The 20,080-nt window shown below is 32.7% G+C and overlaps 1 protein-coding gene and 2 long non-coding RNA genes across 4 annotated transcripts; 1 reads left to right on the top strand and 2 right to left on the bottom strand.

The window, feature by feature from the left end:
- The first annotated feature begins 9,083 nt into the window (after positions 1-9,083).
- On the top strand, positions 9,084-11,152 carry LOC144575591 (GDSL esterase/lipase At2g04570-like). The gene is made up of 4 exons (XM_078325787.1): positions 9,084-9,467; positions 9,942-10,434; positions 10,750-10,971; positions 11,024-11,152. Exons 1-3 carry the CDS (start codon positions 9,084-9,086, stop codon positions 10,941-10,943), a joined length of 1,071 nt encoding a protein of 356 aa, XP_078181913.1. The 3' UTR covers positions 10,944-10,971; positions 11,024-11,152.
- A 3,487-nt stretch (positions 11,153-14,639) lies between these two features.
- Positions 14,640-17,679, bottom strand: LOC144575697 (uncharacterized). 2 transcript variants are annotated; one of them, XR_013518501.1, is made up of 5 exons: positions 17,180-17,679; positions 17,002-17,063; positions 16,526-16,684; positions 15,543-15,811; positions 14,640-15,130 (listed from the first exon to the last, which is right to left on the bottom strand). It is a non-coding gene; the product is annotated as an uncharacterized LOC144575697 (long non-coding RNA). The 2 variants fall into 2 exon arrangements; XR_013518502.1 differs by lacking the exon at positions 17,002-17,063 and having other exon boundaries at positions 17,180-17,678.
- A 323-nt stretch (positions 17,680-18,002) lies between these two features.
- On the bottom strand, positions 18,003-19,794 carry LOC144575768 (uncharacterized). The gene is made up of 3 exons (XR_013518524.1): positions 19,677-19,794; positions 19,482-19,602; positions 18,003-18,634 (listed from the first exon to the last, which is right to left on the bottom strand). It is a non-coding gene; the product is annotated as an uncharacterized LOC144575768 (long non-coding RNA).
- Between the last annotated feature and the right edge of the window lie 286 nt (positions 19,795-20,080).

The raw sequence follows: 20,080 nt of genomic DNA on the forward strand, positions 1-20,080 counted from the left end.
TTGCTACAAGCCCTACTGAACTGAGTTAGGAATCGAGTTAAGCCAAAATATATGTTGTGTTTGAGATTCATCTTGGAAATTCCGTAAACTGTGTTTCAGGTTGATTAACTGTTGTCGAGTAGTGGCATTCTGTTATTTATGTTTTCTTATATAACTGTTTGCATTGTTGTTGTTTGGGTTTCATTATTGAATATGGAGTTTGATTGCAAGTCCAATAATTCAAATGTGGCAAATTCGCACTGAGAATTTATTCTCACCCCCACCTTCCCCGTTATTTTACAGGTATTGGTGCGACTGATTCCGGAGAGGCACGAGAGTAGTAGGCCTTAGTAGCTTACCAGTATATGACCCTAGATATCTTTTGTTGTATAGATTTAGGGTAGGCCTCGTGGTTGGTATCCGGATGAGATACTTTTGTTGTATTATATGCTGACCAGACTGTGTACTCTGATATATATATTAGAAACTTGTTTGAATTGCTTGTTGTTTGGTTTGAAATGTGAGTAGCCTTGTAAGCATACACGGCGTTGTATGCTTACGGCGGGGGACTGTTACGACCCGTGGCCGCGGGGTGTGACAGACACTGTAATTCTTGTTCTGACTGTAAAATGCTTGTCAATTTTAACATAAGATTGAGAAAAATGTATATAAAATACAAAGGGGAAAAGTGATAATTATAAAAGTACCATCTCTAATGGTCTGAATGTCCATCTCACACTGAGCAATCTTATCTTCATGCTTCAGCTGAATTTCACATTGCAATCCAAAGACCAAATTAAAGGAAACATCTACTTACAGTATTGGAACCAAATGAAAAATAACACAAATTACAAGGTAGAAAGTATAAACATGGGTAAAATAAATCCACTAACCAAATCATCCCTTATTTTCATCAGACGACCTACGCAAACATTTGATTATTGTCTTATTTCCTGCAAACAGTGATAGAAGAATATTATCTATACCTTGCTTAACATAGGTTTCGATGATTGACCTTTTTGTAGGAGTGCATGGCTTTGAGTTTACTTCCATTAGTTCCTGAAAAGGAAGAAAAAGAAACAAAAAGGCATTACAAACCTAGGGTTAGCAGGAGAGGGCGGCTGGGGGCGTCGGAAGTGGCCGGCCAACGTCCGGAGAGGTCGCAGGGAGGAGAGACACCGGGTAGACTTAGGGGACGGGGAGGGGAGACTCAGGGGACAGGAAGACTCAGGGACGGGAAGACTCAGGGGACGGCTCCTTCGAGAATCGAATTAGTTTTTTTTTTGCGTTTGGGAAGAAAGGGTCGGGGAGGGGAATAAGGGGATGGCGCAGCGAATTTTTTTTTTACGGATCAGTGAAATTTTTTGCATATCTGTGACAATATGTGTTACAATACGTGTGGCGGGTATAATTTTCACTAAATTTAGACTTCTACACAGAAAAATAGTGTATTTAATCAAAAGAAGACAGATTATTTGTTTAGATGGTTCAGATTCAATCTGATTTTAGATCAATAAATCTCAATCGTTAGACTTTCTGTCATCTAATTCAATTTAAGGTGTATAATATAGAGGAGAGATAGAGAGAGATGGGCTATGGTGCATTGCAATGCATGGGCACCCTTTTGCATTGGACTATAAATCACGGATTCAAAGTCCAAATGACCGATCCAAACCGTTCATCTTGTTCTCCATATTAATATGTGCTTGGAGACCAAATTTTACATTTTTTGAAATTTTTTTACTATTTATTAAGCCACTTTGAAAATCTGAAAATCTAAATGAACAGTAAAAACAGTACAAATTTCTGGATCACCGGATCGGTGATTTTTAAAGTGGCTTAATAAATAGTAAAAAAATTTCAAAAAAAATGTAAAATTTGGTCTCCAAGCACATATTAATATGGAGAACAAGATGAACGGTTTGGATCGGTCATTTGGACTTTTAAATCGCAAAATATGAGCGTGAAGTAAAATAATCGCTTTACTTCGCAACTCACCATAGCCTATCTAGAGAGGGAGATGGGCTATGGTGAATTTGCACATAAAGGCGCCCCTAGAAGCGGCCATGGCCGCAGCCCATAAAGGCGGCCCAAAATAAAGGCCAATTTTTGTAGATGCGGTCACCAAAACAGTGGCCGCTTCTAGGGGATGCGGCCATGTCATTTTTAAAATTTTCATAGAAAAATGGTGTTTTGATTTATTACTTTTTGAATAATGGTATATTTAAAAATTTCGGGTGCCCATGTATTGCAATGCACCATAGTCCATCTCCCTCTCTATATATATATTTTATAACAATCTTTCTATATGGTATTTGATATTTATTATAAACGACAAGTATATAAAATAGAGAGTATTTAAATAAAATGAGAATTTGAAGCATACATGAATATAGATATATACATCTTTTAAGGGATTGCAAATTATTGGAGTCCGTCGTAGTTCATAAATTTGGATATGGATATAGACAGCGTGTATTTATAAGTACGAATGTTTTACAGATAAAAATACGAATAAATATATATACAGAATAGAACGAAATGGATATTTCCTGTTTACACACTTATCTATACCGCAATTAGATGTTGGTCTGTGCATATCTAATAGTTATAATTTTTTTGAGATAGTGCAATTAATACATGAGGAGGAGGGTTCAACTGTCTCTATTTTTTATGTTTTCATCATGCTTATATTTTTTTTAAACTTTAATAACTAAAAATTAAAAATTTTAAAGTCAAAATAAAACCGTTGAATATGATCTATATTATTTTATCTATGCACATGTAAAATATTACGACATTTTAACTTTGTTTTGGTTGTCACCAAGAAATTATAAAAAATTGTATTAATATGGATAATTTCTAGACGTTGATTTTTCAACTTATTAATTCACATAAAAACAAAATTGAAATGTGATAATATTTTATGAGCATATAGAGAAAATAATATAGATCACATCTAACGGTTTTATTTTGACATTTATAATTTAAATTTTGAGTTATTTAAGTTTTTAAAAATAAAAGTACGATAGAGGCATTTGAACCATCCTCATTTAATACATATATATACGAATTATTAATTAACGTAAATCTCAAATAAAAAGTAATCCCTGCTTTTGGTTGGAATAGTTTGCACACAACTGCATTCTGCAAGTTGCTTGTCGACCATTCCGCGTCAAATAGTTAGCTTTGATTGCTCTGGGTTCAGTTGGCTGAAATTTTTTTAATTAGCACATTAGAAAATCGCAATTAATATATTTTAAAATATATCACTTACGCCAATTTAGTATACGTATCAAATTGGATTGGTGCGCCGACTGGGAATGCGCATATTGAGTTGGCGCACTAAACTGGTGTTTTTTATGTGCATACTGGGCAGCAGTGGCCAATTTGGTGCGCTAACTTAGTCTGCGCACCAGCCCAATTTGATGCGCGGACTGAGTTGACGTGGGTGGTATGTTTTGAAATATATTGAGGTGATAATCATTTAATTATGATTTATTTAAAGTGTCAAGTAAAAAACTTTCGGTTCAAATGGCAACTCATTATTCATGTTTAAAGAGTATGGATATACGTAGGGGTGATTAATGAGCGAGCATGAGCGAGTTAGGGTATGCTCATGCTCGCTCATTAAGTAAATGAGCGAGTTGTTAATGAGCGAGTTTAAATGAGCGGATAAATGAGCGAGTTGTAAATGAGCGAGCTTTTAATGAGCGAGTTATGAGCGGCTCACGAGTTATGACTTATGACTCATAACAAAATTATATAATGTGCCCACGCATAACAAAATTTGTTAAAAGTCATCATAATAAAATCCAACAAATTGTCATAATTCATTTAAATGAGCGAGTTGTTATGACTATTACTTGTTTTGGGCTTTTGGCGGAGGTTTTGGTTCTGCCGATTTACAAAAATAATAAATATGAAACTATGAATATTAGTATATTACACAGAATTAAATGTTACATTGTACTCATTATATTACACATAATTAAATATGAAACTATGCTCATTATCTATCAATTTTAATGAGGCAAGGTTGATGTTATACAGAATTACATAAGATTAAATGTGGCAGGGATTAGGTGTGGCAAATTCTTAATGAGCGAGTTATGAGCGAGTTGGGTCATGCTCATGCTCGCTCATTAAGTAAATGAGCGAGTTGTTAATGAGCGAGTTTAAATGAGCAGATAAATGAGCGAGTTTAGATGAGCTTTTAATGAGCGAGTTATGAGCGGCTCACGAGTTATGAGCGATTTACTCACCCCTAGATATACGAACAACTTCACAAAATATTAATTTAAGTTTGATTTTTTTTTTTTTTTTTTTGTGGATGTGAATGTTTAAGTTTGATACTAAGGAGCATTGGCTACAACATCTCTTTAAAGCAATAGTAATTAGTATCAAAAGCTTTTTAAGAAAAATGGATTACACATAACTATTTGAGATTAGTTTAGTAACATTGAAATCTTTTTAGGCTCCATATATCACCGCACATTTATGCTAAAATAGAATAAATAATTATTTTGGTGGAAAAGGATTTTGGTCGAATATTTTTTTTGAAGGTTTGGTGGAATTTTTTTAACGAAAAAAATACTAATAAAATAATTATTAAAAAAATATATAATTGAAGAAGATAGAGGGTGGTTCAGCAACCAAAGATACAAAAAATTGACATTTCTCCGGAAGAGAAAATCCTTCTACCAAAAAATAGCTAACAATTAACTTTTATACGTTATTAATTTGTATTTTTTTTCCTAAGGAAATCTTTTTTTTCTGGGATTCTGATAACAATCCCCGCAGCTTTATTCTCGCAAAAAAATCCACACAGACTGCCAAAAAAATCATGGGGGGCTGCTCAGTCATTAATAAACGTTTTGTAAATTGTTAGTATTTAACTTGAAGCATTAAAGTATTTATTTTGAATTTGCAAAGTATTAATCCCTATGCAATGATCTCTATTTATGAAATAATAAATCAATCCATCAATTGCCCCCGCACAAAATTTCTTTTGTTTTTTAATCGTCTCCGCACAACTGGGAACCATTAAATAAACAATCCCCTCATAAATACTTGTCAGTTATCTCCGCACAAAATTTCCTCTTTTTTTGGATTGTTTCCGCACAACTTGGGACCATTAAATAAACAATCCCCTCACCCAATGATAAATACTTATCAGACATAATGATAAATACTTTATGCTACATGGATAAATATTTTTCAAACATAATTGCAACTTTCAGTAAAACATCAATAATAAATACTTCTCATACATAATGATAAATATTTTATATTACATGGATAAATATTTTATGTTACATGGATAAATACTTCTCAGATATAACTGCAACTTTTAGTAAAACATCAATGATAAATATTTCTCAAGCATAATGATAAATACTTTATGTTATATGGATAAATACTTTTCAGACATAATTGCAATTTTCTTATGTATAAATATTTTCTTATAATTTTGGATGAAAATTTTAACTGAGAATTTTTGTATGTATGCATGCACATTATAATTTTCTTATGTATGTATGCATATATATGTTGATCCTTGTATTTTTTCATTGAAGATGCAATTTTGTTGGAGACCTTTAACAAAGAGGCATCATATCATGGATCACATGCACACTTTTTTTTTGATATGTTGGATCTAATACAACTAGGTATGTATGAAATTTTGGTCCAAACTAGATCATAACCAAGCGTTTTGGCAACATGAGCCCAACTAAGTGGTAAGGACATAACTTCTATACAAATATTATATTGGATCTTGAGAAGTATATGTTATGTGATCACATGGGATTGCATGTGCACAAAAGGCAATATGTATATATGTTGTATGAATTAAAATCTGTTATGGTTTTATATGAATTCATATATAATAATTGGTCCAACAGAAGTTTAATGTATATTTTTCATATAAATAATTTAAACCATATAACGTTATTTTTTTTTAATAATTATTGTTATCAATTTTATCAATTTTAAATTGCAATTTTCAGTAAAATATATGTATGTCAAAGACAACGATAAATACTTCTCAAGCATAATGATAAATATTTTATGTTACATAGATAAATACTTCTCAGACATAATTGCAATTTTTAGTAAAACATATGCACGTCAAAGACAATGATAAATATTTCTCAGATATAATGATAAATACTTGTCAGAATAATAATAAATACATTCTTGAACTTGTCAATAAGTAATGTTTAATCAAATCAAAGTATTATCATGTCAGGGACAATGATAAATACTTCTGAGACATAATGATAAATACTTGTCAGAACAATGGTAAATACTTTCTTGAACATCAATAAATATATAAATAATTGTTAGCAGGGATTGTTATTAAAAGACAGTATAATTAATGCGGGGATTGTTATTAGAGGACAGTTAATTAATGCGATGATTGTTATTAAAAGAACAGTATAATTAATGCGATGATTGTTATTAAAGGACAGTATAATTAATGCGGGGATAAATGAAAATTCTTAGCGGAATTAATAGGGGGATGAAAGACAGTTAAGGAAGATAATTTGAAGAGATAAAGTGGGAGGATAAATGGGAGGACAGGAGTGAGGGGAATGATATAATTATTCTTTTTTCTATTCCAGAATAAAATGGAAGGATCGAACACTTCTTAAACACAAATTTACATGTGCTACATTTGCAATAATCTGTAAGCAATGTTTATAACTAATAAATGGCTAAATTGATATATGATTCATTACTGTAGTATTCAATTCAATTTATTCTAATCAAAATTATTCATGTTTGATTGAGATCTAAATTAAGTTAAGTCATAACTAAGTTATTTCTTATTTGGTTAAAGTTTGTAGTTTAAGTATAGCCGGTCAAAGTTTAATTTTATCTATGTCCTCAAATTTTTTTTATCACATTTTGGTTTTCTTTTTATGTGAATCAATTAGTTGAAAAATCAACTTCTAGAAATTACTCACATTAGTATTTTCTTACAAGCTCTTGATGATAACCAAAACAAAGTTGAAATGTCATAATTTTATATAAGTGCATAGATAAAATGATGTAGATCATATTCAACGGTTTTATTTTGACTTTTAAGTTTTAAATTTTGAGTTATTATTTTTAAAAATAGAGGCACGATGGAGACACTAAAAATGGAGGCATTTGAACCTCCTCTTCATATTATATTTCATATAATTTTTTTATTTAGCAATTTATGATAAAATTAATTCATCCAACATTTTATGTAGATTTTTAATTAGTAATTTTTTTGACAAAATTAATTTATACAATATTTTATTATTTTAGTTAATAATTTATATCTTTTAAAATAATTTAAAAGGGGATTGAAAATTATAAATGAGATGAAAAACAACAATTTTGTATATTTTATAATAGTAGATACATGATGTATTTATTGTATAATATTTATTGTTTCAATTTATTCATTAATTACTGTTATTCGTTTCGTTTAGAGCATGTAATTGATATAGATTAGATAATTGAATCACGTTGACATGATATATATATAGATTACATAAAATTTGATGCAAAATATTACTAAAATAGTAAAATATACTTAGTATCAAAGATTCAAAGTACAAATTAATTAGATGTGAAATTCAAACAATTATGCTGAACTGTTTAATGAAATTCTCCCATTCTACAAAATTAAAATTAGGGACGAGTATAAATTTATTGTAATTTGAGAATCATATAATTAATAGGTTTGATATATAGATGATATGTAGATATTTGAATTATATTATACTTGATATTTGCAAGCTTAATTAATTAAGACCGATTTATATATGCCATTTTGATCTTACTCAATTAATTAAATTACATTTGACGACTTAAGCGAGATTTAAACCCTTTATTCCATATATATAGTTTGGCCCTCAACCGGACATGACCTTATAAATCCTTAGACACTTACTAACACTAGTCCTCGATATCTAATAAAAATGAAATAGAAATAATATTGTGTTGTTTCATATGTCTGCCTCATACGAGGGCAAAAGTAGATGGAGGGGAAGGGATGCTAAGCACGGAACCACCCCATACAAATTGAAATTTTTAATTACTGTTGTCCTTTAAAAATTATATATATATATCATTAACTTCTCTCCTAAAAATAATTACAAAATATTTATTTATCTCAAAATACACATGATCTGAGAGAGGCTTGTATGATAATGAACAGGAAATCTGCTGTATCCACAAAATGGACAGGTTTCAGAAGCATATATATATATATATATATATATATATAGGAATATGCTAGCATGCTATGCATAGCATAGAGCCCCTCCGTGCAACGGCTCGGATTTCAAGTTTTCAAAATCTTAACGGTCGATCCGAACCGTTCATCTTGTTCTCCATATTAATATGTCTTTGGAGATCAAATTTTACATTTTTTGGAGTTTTTTTACTATTTTTTTAGATTTATTGAAAATCGCTGTTTTCAGCAAATCTGGACCATAAAAAAACAGCGATTTTCAATAAATCTAAAGAAATAGTAAAAAAATTCCAAAAAATGTAAAATTTGGTCTCCAAACACATATTAATATGGAGAACAAGATGAATGGTTCGGATCGACCGTTAGGATTTTTAAAACTCGAAATCCATGCCATTGCACGGAGAGGTTCTATGCTATGCATAGCATGCTAGCATGTTCCTATATATATATATATATATATATATATAATTAAAAAGGTCAATAGACGGTTAGACCAATAATATCATAGCCAAATTAAGATCCACTAAGATAAACAACTAACTAACAGTTACATCACCACACAACTACATTTTGAGGCATCCACAAATCACACATATATTATTTGGTTTAATTAGCTAGCTTACTTAATTGCCACAGTTACAGTTGCTTTAATTTATATCAATCTACACTGTTTCGTTCCCTTTCGTATGCCATTTTTTGTGGTAGTTGTGACAACTTCTCTTTCTGCTCTCCCTTTTCATGATTTCATCTACCTACAATGTCATAAAGTCAGAGAGAAATGACCTAACCTAAAGACCATATCTCAAATTTAAACTTAACATTATATCAAAACTTAAATTTCATTAACATTAATCACACGTACTAGATGATAAGAATGATGCAACTAAGCTTATTACAATGGCTTCTCTTCCTACACATACTCATAATCTACATGACACTCCCATGCATTGCAAAAATCCCGGCGATTGTTATATTTGGTGATTCAACTGCTGATACAGGAAACAACAACTATATACGAACTGTCGCTAAAAGCAATTTCAAGCCATATGGTCGTGATCTTCAAGGAGGAAATGCCACGGGTCGGTTTTCGAATGGTCGATTGGCAGTTGATTTTATTTCTGAGGCTTTCGGGTTGCCGAATCTTGTGCCAGCATATCTTGACCCGAGTTATGACATCAAGGAATTTGCTACAGCTGTCTGTTTTGCATCAGCTGCTACTGGCTATGATAATGCCACATCAGATGTTTTTGTAAGTTCTTGTGCTCTGTTTTCTTTTACTTTTGAATATGAATTGGCATAGTACTATGCATAACCTCATTAGATAAACTTAAAATGCTATAATTATATGTTTGTAATATATTGCTATATAAAGTTTTATAATCTGGTACAGTATATAAGCTCTGCCGCAGCTCAAAATAATGTACAGTATATGAAGCACTGGAATTAAATATAGATGTAACAAGAGTCGATTGCCAGCTGTTCTGCCAAATTATGTTAACTAAAAATCCATTTCTTATGTAGCTACAACATTGTTCTACATGTTGCCAAATAAAATCGACTTTGAGAGACCTCAATGAAAGTTTGCAAGTTTCCTATTTTTTTTTCAGTTATTTTTTCATGGAAATTCAATACATAATTACTAAATACTGATACATACTTTATACCTAATACATATAATAGTTCTCTCATCAAAATTTAGCATCATGAGTTATTTTCTTTGCAGTCTGTCATACCTTTGTGGAAAGAACTAGACTATTTCAAAGAATACCAAACCAAGCTCAAAGCCTTCCAAGGAGAAACTCGAGGTCAAGAAACCATAACTCAAGCTCTCTACATTGCAAGCATTGGCACAAATGATTTCATAGAGAACTACTACACAGTGCCTCGCGGCCGTTCTACAGAGTACACTATACCAGAATATGAGGATTTTATTTTAGAAATTTCAAAACAATTTTTAACAAGTCTCTACAATTTGGGTGCTCGAAAAATTAATCTAATAGGACTTCCACCTATGGGTTGTTTGCCACTGGAAAGGAGTAAGAGATTATTTTCTATAGGCGAATGCAATGATGAGTACAATGCGGTTGCATCCGATTTCAATGTCAAGTTAAAGAAGATGATGGATGTGTTGCACAGAGATTTGGTTAATGCCACATTAGTTTATGGAGATATCTATGGTGTTTTGATGGATGTGATTCAAAACCCTGGATTTTATGGTAAGTTCCTTTTGTTTATCACTTGGATTTTTGCTTCTTCAAATATGGAATTAAGCAAATTAAGTCCATGAACTAAACATAACATGACAGATAGTAACTGAATACATAAATGTGAATGTTACTTCAATCGTAGGTACCAAATTATAGTCGATTTAATGCAAAGATAGGGAGTAGGTAAAGTACACCAACTATTTATATAGGCTTCCAGATACTCTATTTACCAAAAAATTCTAAGACCAACTGTCGACTATAGCCTCCCTTTTTGCACTGATCTCTTTTCTAGAATCCTTGTATCAATAACTAAAATATTTTTAGGATTTGAAGATGTGGCGGTTGGTTGTTGCGGGACGGGTGTTATTGAAATGAGCTATATGTGCAACAGCGTGAGTCTTTTGACATGTTCTGATGCTGGTAAATATGCGTTTTGGGATTCCATTCATCCAACAGAGAAGCTCAATAAAATTATCGCAGACAAAATGATGAATACCACACTCTCTGTATTTTTATGAGTGAGACCTGAATGCTTGTGCCAGTACTGTTGTTAGATTGTTTCATACCAGTCATATTTGGTATATATGGTCTTAATTAGATAATTAAAATGTTCAAAGCTTAAACTTTATATGAGGGGATAATGGATTGTTTACAATAAGAAGAAAAATAAGTACTTTTAAATGATTATCTTCCTATGGATGCATTTATATTTTTAAAACAGAAACAACCGGTTGAGTGTCTTCTACACTGGAAAGTAATTTCTTTAACAAAATATTAAAAAGTATTGTGTTTAAAAATTTGCATATATTGAAAAGTTCTAATTATAAGACCAGAGTATCATCAAATGAAAAAAATTTCGGAGGAAATAAAGTTAAATTTTTTTTTTTTTTATCACAAATTTCATGGAAACCATGTTTTCAGAGGACATTGGTAGTTGGTAGTGTTTGAGTAATTAACATTTAAAGAGAAAACCATATTAGTATGTTAGTGGGCTTTCGATCTTAAATTAGCAAATTTAAAATTTTACTGTACTGGTACTAATTACCACATGTAATTTAGTACCGAATAAGAAAAGACACTAATTCAATGAAAATAAAGCAAATGAATATTGAAGAATCTAGATTGCATTTAACACGGTCGTGGTGAAAATCAATAAGGCTCGTACTGTTCATGCGGTCCATGCCAAATTGTGACAGGGGTTTGTAGCAGTCCGTACGTAGCAGGCACTGTTCAATACTTGAATTCAACATGCCACAGTAAGACACAATTTAAATTCATTTTAATTGCCAATCAACTTTGGAACCTCATTCTATACGGAATAATTAATGGCAGGGAAGGCAATTAATGAAAAGAGAGGATTTGCATTTTTGCACTATAGTGCATATCTAAGTGACAATTCTACACAAATTTTAATAAATGTCAATTCTTTATATATAATTAATATTAATGGACATTTATATTGGTGATATGATGCGCAAAATTACTCCCGAAAAACTATTAACACATCTAATTAAATAGAAAGAAATTAAACAACGAGTATATATCCTATACTTAGAGGCAGAACTAAAAAATTGAGATAGAGAGTTTGGATAAATAAGTATTTTGTAATTTCATTTTATGAGAGAGATTAATAATATAAGTTTTTTAAAATTAAAATTTCAAAGGTCAAAACTGAAAAGTTCCAATAATTATGTGTTTTTGCTTAGTAACCTCTGTCACTAGACCAAAAGCTAGTTCTAAGAAACTTTAAACTCTTATTCACAAGACCCATTGAAGTTAGTTGTTGAGACTCTGAGTTCCAAGCTGAGATATTGGGTTTTAAGAGCTAATCTCATTGTTGCCTGTCCTTTCTACAGATTTGTAGGATGACTATAGCTACCTTAACAATTTTTTCCTTCATATTTTGTAATTTTTGCAAGTGCTAAGACTCTTCAGTCCTCATAAAATAAAATTATACTACAATAGCATATTCAATCCCCACAATTTCAACTATTTTTGTTCTGGCCCCTATCTCAGGGCCATAGCAATATATTTGTCCTCTTATAGAAGCAAATCAATATTTATTGTATCTAAAAACCTCACATAACATAACCTAAATCTTTCTTTAATTTGTTTTTTTTTTTTGAGTAAAAGTTGGAGATCAAGCTACCCAACTATTTAATATTCACAAGAGATTTCTCTATCGGGATTTCAATCCTACGACCTCTCACACGGAGAACAAAATCTAAACCTTGTGAGTATCTATTTAAATACTAGTATCGTGCCCGTACGTTGTAACGTGAATATATAATAAAAGAAAAAAATTTCTCATATAAAATAGTATATTTAAATTAAAAAAATAAACCCAATGAAATTATCTGGATATCAATGAGATCATTCTGTGCAAAACACACGTACAAAAAAATATATATATACACAATCAATTCATAACATACGATTTACATCAGTCCCCATTCACAAAGAAAGGAGATACAAACCCACTTGTGTTCTCTTTACATGACCCCAATTGGCCAATCTGTGAGCTATCTCTATATTGCTGTCTTTCCAATTACAGAAGGATGTTACCAGTATCTTGCAATCTTTTGTCATTACCCAAGTTTGCCACACCTCAGCAGCCAATCTCCAGTCATGCATACCAGGTGGATAACTGCTAACTGATATTACTGTTTCCTGAGAATCCGAAAATACAGTACCCACTCCATTAGCTTATTTTACCAGTAGCTTGCAACCTGCCAGCATTGCTTTTGCCTTCGCCTGAGATGCATTTGCTGCTTGCACATATTGAGAAACCCATTCAACCACCACCCTGCATACAAACTTAAGATGATCATAATTGGTAACCCTGCATACTATAACATTATACATATGAACAAATAATACTGAAATTTTATAGGAAAGGCTCTAGGATAATGACTTTATATAATGGCACATTTGAAATAATGGGACACCTTTACTTCCAAAAAAATAAGACATGGTAATAGTGGGATACCTTACATATCTGACCTATTTAGAGACATAGACCAACAATCCAGGTCAAATGAAATTAACAGGGATATTATGTCTTCAGCGCCTTAGTTGTTTTTAATTGCTGAAATGACGACAATGAAATATTTCACAACCATAATAATGTGAAAATTGTTTCTAAATGCTCAGGGTAGTGTCTACTATGCATCTGTAAAAGGATTTCAATTATTTCATATGAGACAGTGTACAAGCATACCACTGTACCAGTGTACGTTACTTACCAATTATTTGGAACTGGTCTTAAAATTCTAGTCAATTGTACTACCGCCTCTGCTCATGTATTTTCATTTATGCTTGTTCATTTTGATGGAAAAGTAAAAGTATACTAATTTTATTTTTTTCATATTGTTTTATTATTATGACCTTATTTATAGAAATTTATTCATATTAAAAAGAAACAATCAAATTATGTTACAAAAATATGCAATTATTTTTATGAGAGTACTCTGAACACTAAAGTGATTAATATTATTTTGTTTAATACTCTAATATAATTAGTACCTGTATTCTATAAATTTTCTAATAAAAATTCCTTTCTAGTTCACTTTATTACAAAAATAATTCAGGTGAAATTTAAAAGCATATGTTATTTAATTAGTGGACATAGAAGGCAATAATTATGATAAGAATTAAGAAGACATCAATAATCGAAAATTCCTATTTGTACCCGTTCTTTTAGTCCCTTCAAGTCTTCAACAAAGTACTCGGTTCAGGTAGTTATCCTCTTAAACCTTAATTGTACTGTCAAATAATATTTAAATTCGCATGCGCCTCAGGAGCTTGCTTTTGTCCCATTTAAATTAAGCAAATAATGAACAACAAAATGTAAAAAGGAAAAAAATAGTTAGGTAATGGTTCAAGAAAGCAAGAGTTAGGTAAACGGTACCGCATCTGAATTTTTCAAATCATCAAAGGTGTTGTTTCTGTCTAGGGGGGAATAATAGTATCAGCATATCAGACAATATACTGAAATTTCTCTCGATGGGAACATTTTCAGTTACAAGTCCTAAAACCTTTTTTCTCTGTAGTGATTCATCCAGTAGATCAGAACAAATTCCCCCAGTCCAGAAATAAAATATTCCAGGGAACTTATTGGTTGTAATAAATTCAATCATATTTTCATGAACTCATGCTCTTCAAATTCTATTTGGGATATTTTCATGAACTTATTAGTTAGTCTGTTACCAATGAACTAAAAAGTCTTATCTTCATTATTTGAACTACACCAACAGTAGTTATTCCTGTGTTCTCTTGACATCTTGTTGTTTCTCTTTACAAAGGAATATCGGGGCATGTTCTACAACGATCTCACCTTGTCATATATTGGGTTTTATATTTGGTCTTTGACCCCCCAAAGAAGAACAAAAAAACAATCAAACTAATTTTCCATGTTACAAAAAGTGGAAGAATATACATCCTAATTAATTATTGGAGCCATATCTATCTCCAACTCAAGCCCATTTCAAGCTAAGTCTTGCAATGGCGCAAGTCGACAAATGCTGGTCAATGAGGAATTTGACCATGACCAATCATCAAGCAGAGAATTTCACGACCTCAGTGATGCTATATGGATCCCACCAAACATGTTTATGCGGCTCAACACATGCCATATCCTTAGCCTTACATGGTACACCGGTAAGCGGGCCCACCCGACAACATGGACCTTGCACATTTTCAAATCCTATTGGAAAAGGAAAACAAATGAAGGAAGATACCAGTTAATGACTTGATGTAGCATTAACTGTGGTGATAACACTACTACACAAATGGTGCTATTTTAAGGTATTACCTTCTGCTATCAAACATTATTCGTTTTTAATTTGGTAGGCCCAATTATTCCTTGAATTGCCTTGTGTCAATAATGACATGTATGCTATAACAAGTACACATATATACCTGTATTAAAATACCTATTTCAAGTTTGAGAAGTGAAGGTCTCTGTTGCAACTTGGATAGAAGAAAGGCAAATCAATTTAATTCTCAATCCGAGCATACAGTACAAACAGCTTCTATTCACTTTAACTAATAAATCAGCACTTACACAACAACATAAGTATATAATATCCAACAATAAAGAGAGAGGAAGTTAGTACCATAGATTTTAGGATTTGAGATAATCTCCAAATTACCCTCGTACACATCACAGAACAAAATCTGAGCATTTGGAAGCTCATTTCTCAGATTTTTGCAGCCTGGTTTCTAGTATAGCATTGTATCCCTCGATCAGATCATTCACATCAACCACACAATTCCTTCTATCCAATCCACTGTTCCTGCTCCTATGCAACATGACATGTGGCGCACATCCTATAGGACCCAGTCCGATTACTGCTATTCTCCTTGCGTCTGCATAATACAGATCCTGCAAATGTACCCAAAAATTTTGCAATCGCACCTTACATAAAAATGTATTTCCAGATAGCACCTTGTATTTTTCAAATTTACAACTAACCCAAAATTGTTTGAGGTATAACACCAACTTTTACAATTCATTGATGGACACGTGTTAGGAGTTGATAAGTATTCTCCTTCGAACTCAGGTAATGCCTTTTTATCAAATCTGGATTAAAAAAAATCAAGAACAGTGAATTTTGATTGCAGCTTTTAATGCCATACGAAATAAAATTTGCAAATATTTGGTTAAGGCAAACATCCTAACATTTACTATGCTCAAGAGTCATTTACGTGATGAAACTTGAAAGTGACCAAGACTTGCAGCCATGAAAAATGAGTCACGGCACTTAAATGTTAATGTATACAAATTTTTAAGGACCTCGATAAGAGTAGATTAGTACTAACCAAGAGAAGGCTCGTAATTATATTGTAAGAAAATTATATCCATAAACAAGGAATTTGATCCTTAAATTATGAAAAAAAAACACCCTGCATTATAAAACAAACAAATTTACCGAAAAGCTCTGTTTGCTACTCTCCAAAACACCCATAATTCGTTGTTGAAGTTAAAACTGGTCCTCAAATATGCCCATAGGTTATTAACACATTTGAAAAGAGAAGACAAGGTCAACCATTTCTTACAGAGATTTCGCTGGAAATTTTGTCAGGTAATAGACTGTACCTTTATAGCCCGAACCATGTGCATTGAAGCATCGTCTCTGCCTCCTAGCTCTACTGCGCACGTCGCTCTCACCCTCTCTGGTTCGACTTCAAGTCTCTACACTATCCACCCCTCTAGTTCTATTCCTCCCCTCCGCACATCACTTTGCTGACACAAGTGCTAGAATATGAAACATAGATCAATTGAGTACATTCTGATTTATTTTTTTTTAGTGGCACACAGTTACACAACGACCTTTAGCACTTATCCTTTCTAATTTATTTTTTGGTTCTTCTTTTGGGTTAAGAAGGTCCTAAATTATACACGGCTTTGAAATTTCGGTTAATGTGACTAATTATTATTTTATACAACATGTTTGTTTGTTTTAGAAAAAGTAGCCAGACCAATTTCATTACAAAGCGAACCATTAACCTAAACTTACTTAACCCTCTAAGACAAAACACAGAAGTAGCCCCCAGATGAGTATAAGGCCTCACCCATTCTAATTATCACATCAACCTCTCTTTAATTAACTGTATGTTGACAGTTTGTATTGGCCCTGCATATTGGTACAATATTGATTAGCTAAGCTAGGAAAAATTAATCAGTTGAAATTGGTATATTGATTACTCCAAGAGAGTTTTATCTTGATAAAAATGAGAGAAAAGTACATACATGAGACATCCATCGGTAAGACTGAGATTAGAGTTTTGCTCTTGTCTTACTGGTATAGCAGTATTTGATGAAAGAGTAAGCAGAGAAGACAGATTATGCTCTTCTCACCACGAAGAAGTTCGCTTCCACGTTCAGTGGTCTCCTCTCCCGAGCGGAGACCGTGCCGGCAGCACAACAAGACGGAATCAAAGAGCGCTCCGTTCGTTCCTGTCAGAACAAGTGCCACCAGCGTGGTGGTCTGATCGGAGAACAGCGGAGAGAGGGATTGGAGAGGAGACTTCTCTGAGGTGAGCAAAGAGGCGGTGAGACGGGGAGGCAAAGAGGGTTTGGGAGAGACGGGGCAAAGAGGGATTGGGAGAGACGGAGCAGAGAGGCGCACGAGAGAAATAAGGAGGTGCTGAGCGAGGAAAAAAAAGCGACATAGGAGAAAGAGGCGCAGCGAAGAGAAGGGATGTGAAGAGGAGGCGGCGCAGATTGGATTAGGATAGAGAAGAGAAGAGCGCAGCGCTCGAGTTCTAGCGAAAAAAATTCCACATCTGAGATTCAATCTCCAAGATTTTTGATTCAGATTCAATGGTGCAAAACAAAAATATTTGTGATAAGATGTGTAACTATACATGTAGTGGGTCTGATTTGAACTAAATTTAGACTTCTACACAGAAAAATAGTATATTTAATCAAAAGAAAGCAGATTATTTGTTTATATGACTCAGCTTCAATCAACAAAAAAAACAGTAAATCAGAACCCTTGCAGGATCTAGACATTAAACTCCTTAATAAGGAGGAGAGAAGAGATATCATAGCATGGTCCAAACTGGTAATGCTGAGTGAGTTTATGGTACTATGCATAGCGCGGATCGATCTGTACTATGTATCAATAGCTTTGTTTTCAAAGTTCAAACAGTCGATCTAAACTGTCAACATGATCTCCATAGTAATTTTATTGATTTTTTTACTATTTCTTCAGATTAAGTTATTTCGTTTATCTAAAAAAAGTAAAAATATATACAATAGTGTAAAATTTGATCTACAAGTACATTTTCATATAGAGATCATGATGTTGAACGGTTCAGTTCGAAAGTTTTTAGACCTTGAAGATGGAGATAGTGATCCATAGTATGAACCAATATGTGCTATGCATAGTACCGTAGCATCACTCCTATAAAAATGTATAATTTTTTGTTTTAATATCTGGTTCTGTTGGATGTAGTGCTTTATGATTTTCAAGTCAGTAGATGGTGGTACTTATATAGCTAATTCATACCATTTTGACTTCAGTTTCAGACCCACAAAGTATTCAGTGATAGTTTAAACCCCATGCTTAGTAATTGTGATAGTGATAGAAAAATATATACTACTGAATCAAAACAAAGTACCTTGTAGCTCCTTTGCAGTTCAAAACTAACTTTTCTGAGTTTGTAATGCCTTACACTATGGGAATTTGCTGCATCAAAACTGTAAAAGACACATCAAGGTTTCAAATCATCAATTTTTGATAAATTCATACTTGTAAAGATATAGCATTATATGTTAAATGTATATTTTTTTGCAGGGGTATTTGCTGGTAATTTAATTTTTAGCTGCTGTCCACTGTTCTGACAACCTGATTTCACAATTTTACTGTGATTAATTGACTTGGCCAAAGTAGGAGTTATTTATATGGAAATGACCAGCAATACTTGAACCCCATACCTAATTAATTTCAGAATTTTCATGGTTCAGGATCTAATATGAACAGGTGGTTTTCTAACTGACAAATTTCAGACTGACAGCAGTATTTCTACATTAGCCTCATTTTGAAAAGTTGGATTTCAAATATTCACTATAAATAGTAGAAAATTCCAAATCAAGAAATTCTTTTTTCAGTGTGTTCACATGAGTGTCCTCTATGTTCATGTATAACAATTTTGTCCAACTCGACCTGGAAACAGTGTTTTTCATTTTCTCTTCAATTGGAGGCTATTTTTGGGATGCAAAGTACCAGTTTAGGTGTTTTTGTAGTTTGCTTGTGTTGGTTGCTGGTACAAGTGGATGGTTAAGCTTAGGGGACTGTTTAAAGGTCATTGAGAGATTAAGATCAGGTTTTAGTGCTTTAGACCCATTGTTTATGTATGACGGTGAAGAAGAAACAAGAGCAATCATTGAAAGATAAAGATCCAAAGTTCAGATTCTAAATTGTGCTTCCTGTGAAAACAACAGCAATCATTGAACCAAGCAAGAGCAATCATTGAAAGAAACAAGAGCAATCACTGTTTATGTATGACAGTAAAGAAGATAACCTTAAAATTAAAATATGACTTACTGTGAAAAGGAATATGAAAATCTGAGGTAATTGTAGCCATGGCAGTGACTAATCGGCAATTGTATGACATCATCTTGTATTGATGACCTCTCGGCTAGTTTCTTTAAAAAATAGCTAACATCTACAACATATTTAGACCTCTTAAATAATTAGACAATTAATCTTGGCAAAGATGAGAGAATGACAAAAGAAAACCTAATTTAAATCTCAGACTGACTGACTTGTGGGCTCCACAATCTCTAACCCTCGCACCATCTCTAACCAATGGCCTGAGCCTCTGTTGCACAAATCCCACTCTCCCTTTCAAATATCCCTTTCAAATATACCTTTCAAATATATAAAGTACATCCAGTAATATTCACTGTAAAAAGTTGGAGATGGCTAGAAAAATGAATTCATATACAGTTTGGTACCTGATCTGGCCTAAACCCTAAACTCTATGAAAAATTGATTTTCTAGAGTCGCAGTGCAGACGGTGAAGGAAGGCGGAGTCGCAGTCGCAGTCGCAGTCCTTCTTTCCTTTCTCTCTCTATTTCTAGGATTTTTTTTCTTTTTTGGAAGAAGGGATCGGGAAGGGAGGGGTGGGATCGGGGAGGGAG

This window comes from Carex rostrata, chromosome 24, assembly GCF_964058835.1.
Source record: "Carex rostrata chromosome 24, lpCarRost1.2, whole genome shotgun sequence".
Classification (NCBI taxonomy): Eukaryota; Viridiplantae; Streptophyta; class Magnoliopsida; order Poales; family Cyperaceae; genus Carex; species Carex rostrata.